The sequence below is a fragment of the Eurypyga helias genome, unplaced genomic scaffold (genome assembly GCF_000690775.1).
Source record: "Eurypyga helias isolate BGI_N326 unplaced genomic scaffold, ASM69077v1 scaffold15575, whole genome shotgun sequence".
In the NCBI taxonomy this organism is placed as follows: domain Eukaryota; kingdom Metazoa; phylum Chordata; class Aves; order Eurypygiformes; family Eurypygidae; genus Eurypyga; species Eurypyga helias.
Window position 1 is genome coordinate 1 of NW_010249607.1, and position 2,291 is coordinate 2,291.

Sequence of the window (2,291 nt, forward strand, 5' to 3'; positions counted from 1 at the left end):
TTCCGCTTCATCTTCCCTTGGCCGCTTGGGCTGCACGGTATTTCAGTTAAGGGAGGGAGATTCAAAGCTGCAGTCAAGGACACCAGGAAAAAAACCAAAGGGTATGATAACAAGATATCCTTGGGATTTTCATACGGATAAAGCTAAGGGACTGCTAGGGAAAAAACCCTACATTTAATGTACCTGCGTTGTCCAAAGTAATTTATAACTTGAGAAGCTCTCTTCTTGGGCTGCACGGTATTTCAGTTAAGGGAGGGAGATTCAAAGCTGCAGTCAAGGACACCAGGAAAAAAACCAAAGGGTATGATAACAAGATATCCTTGGGATTTTCATACGGATAAAGCTAAGGGACTGCTAGGGAAAAAACCCTACATTTAATGTACCTGCGTTGTCCAAAGTAATTTATAACTTGAGAAGCTCTCTTCAAATCCATGAGAGAACACTTACCAAACATGTCCAGGATTTTACTAACACCTTCTTGATTTACACTGTAAGTGAATCCGTTGGACCTACAGTTCAAAAAACAAAAAAGACCAAAGCTGTTTCTCCAATAACTATTTCTTATTCCAGTCATTTCTACACAAGTAATCCCAATGAAATGCTTTCACAATTATGTCGCATCTCTCCCCCTACCAGCATACATATTAATTTTAAGGGCATGGCTGTCTTCTACGCAGATTATACTCAAGGACCGTCACGGTTTCTTTATCTTTCCTCCTGTTCGCAGCCCCCATGTCTCTCTCTTCCCTCGATTTGTAGGAGGGACAACTGCAGGACAAGAACATTTGTGCAACGTTTTCCAACCATAGAATTTTCAGGACCATCAGTCTGAAACTGAACCACATCTTCAGCTGATGTCAAATTCTGTTGCACTCAATTTATTCCTTTCGCTTGAAAGGGGAATTCAGCTGGAATTTAGCTATAGGCTTCTATTTAGCACAGTGACGTGGCAGGGGATGTAACAACAACAGTGCTTTGTGCACTTTCCAGGAGCGCTACAAACTTTTACCAATTCCTGTCCTGAGCAGAGGCAAAAGAAAATAGCTCGGGGTCATCAGCTGCCAACTACGTCCTGTGGAACGCTCGAGACAATGCGGGGACTTCTTCTGTCAGGGACTTCCATGGTTGTACTTTTAAATCCAGTAAGAAGCACCCCAACACTAATTAATTTGATAACAGGAAACGCACGTCACCGTATTTTTCTGTAACAACAGCTGTTTTCTTAACCTCAAGCCTATAAACTATGGACTGTGTTAAAAGACTTGAATGACTGAACTTTCAGTTAAGTTGCTTTCAGGTGTCAGTGCTGACAGCCCCCTTCCCCAGATCAGTAGTATTGCTGGTTATTGCTTACACTGCCCAATGGGGTCTGTTGTAACACACAGACTAAACTCTTGTGTTAAAAATAAGCAGGACTGTTCTTTTGGCTTATCAAAGCCTCGGGAGAAACTCTGAAAACCAAAAGGCAAGGGGAGTCAGAAGCAGCTTACTAGCGAGTTAATGAATTTTGCTGCTGGGTCCCACCCACCGGAGCATTTGCACTGTGAGGGGGTGCCATTCTGCTTCTACGTGTACAGGATGAACTACCTGGGTCTTCACCACGACTCGGGTAAATCCCATCAACCTTCAGTTGACTGGTGCTCGGGCAGTCGGGGTTCTGCGTCACACTAACAGCTCAGTCATGAGGAACTGCCAGTGAGAGACCACACGCTGACTCTCGCACACCGAAACGCCAGCGTCACTTACGTTTTCTTCTTCTTCACTGCACCTAGTTGCACGAGAGCTGCTAAGGCATTTTTCTGCATGTCAGAAGACAGCGCTTCGTAACACTGCGTATTCCCTACAGAGGAAGCGGAAGCACGGTTAGAAGTTTTATCGCTGCCCATCAAGAGGCTACACCTGTAAAATCACACTGCAGAGCGGCTCTACACACCCTTCTCGAGAAGTTGAAAAACAAAGTTGCGGACTCCAGGTATAAACTGCTTCTCCGTAAAGGCTTCTTTTGTTTCCTTTGAGAGGTATCTGAAAATTAACTAACATTTTTAAAAGAATGAGCATCTCTTTCCTTTTGTAATTTGAAATGAGCTGAAAGTCAGATGTGACCCTGTGAGTCAGCAATACTGGGACACACTGACAAGTGTGGGAGAACTCAAAAGGTATCATCACACAGAGCAGCTGAAATTTTTATTCCTCTTTAACAGGCATGAGGATCACAATATTAAAATAAGATTCAGTATTAACTATAATAGTTACCTTAGACATTAATTTAACATTCCTGTGCTCACAATAGA

The 2,291-nt window shown here is 43.2% G+C and overlaps 1 protein-coding gene across 1 annotated transcript in view; it reads right to left on the reverse strand.

Moving 5' to 3' along the window:
* Positions 1-447: 447 nt before the first annotated feature.
* GNPAT (glyceronephosphate O-acyltransferase) overlaps positions 448-2,291 on the reverse strand; it is a gene marked incomplete at both ends in the record, with an annotated part of 18,244 nt that continues 16,400 nt past the window's right edge. The window contains 3 exon segments of the mRNA XM_010151428.1: positions 448-509; positions 1,747-1,840; positions 1,934-2,033. Of these exon segments, the coding sequence (XP_010149730.1) occupies positions 448-509; positions 1,747-1,840; positions 1,934-2,033 (256 nt within the window).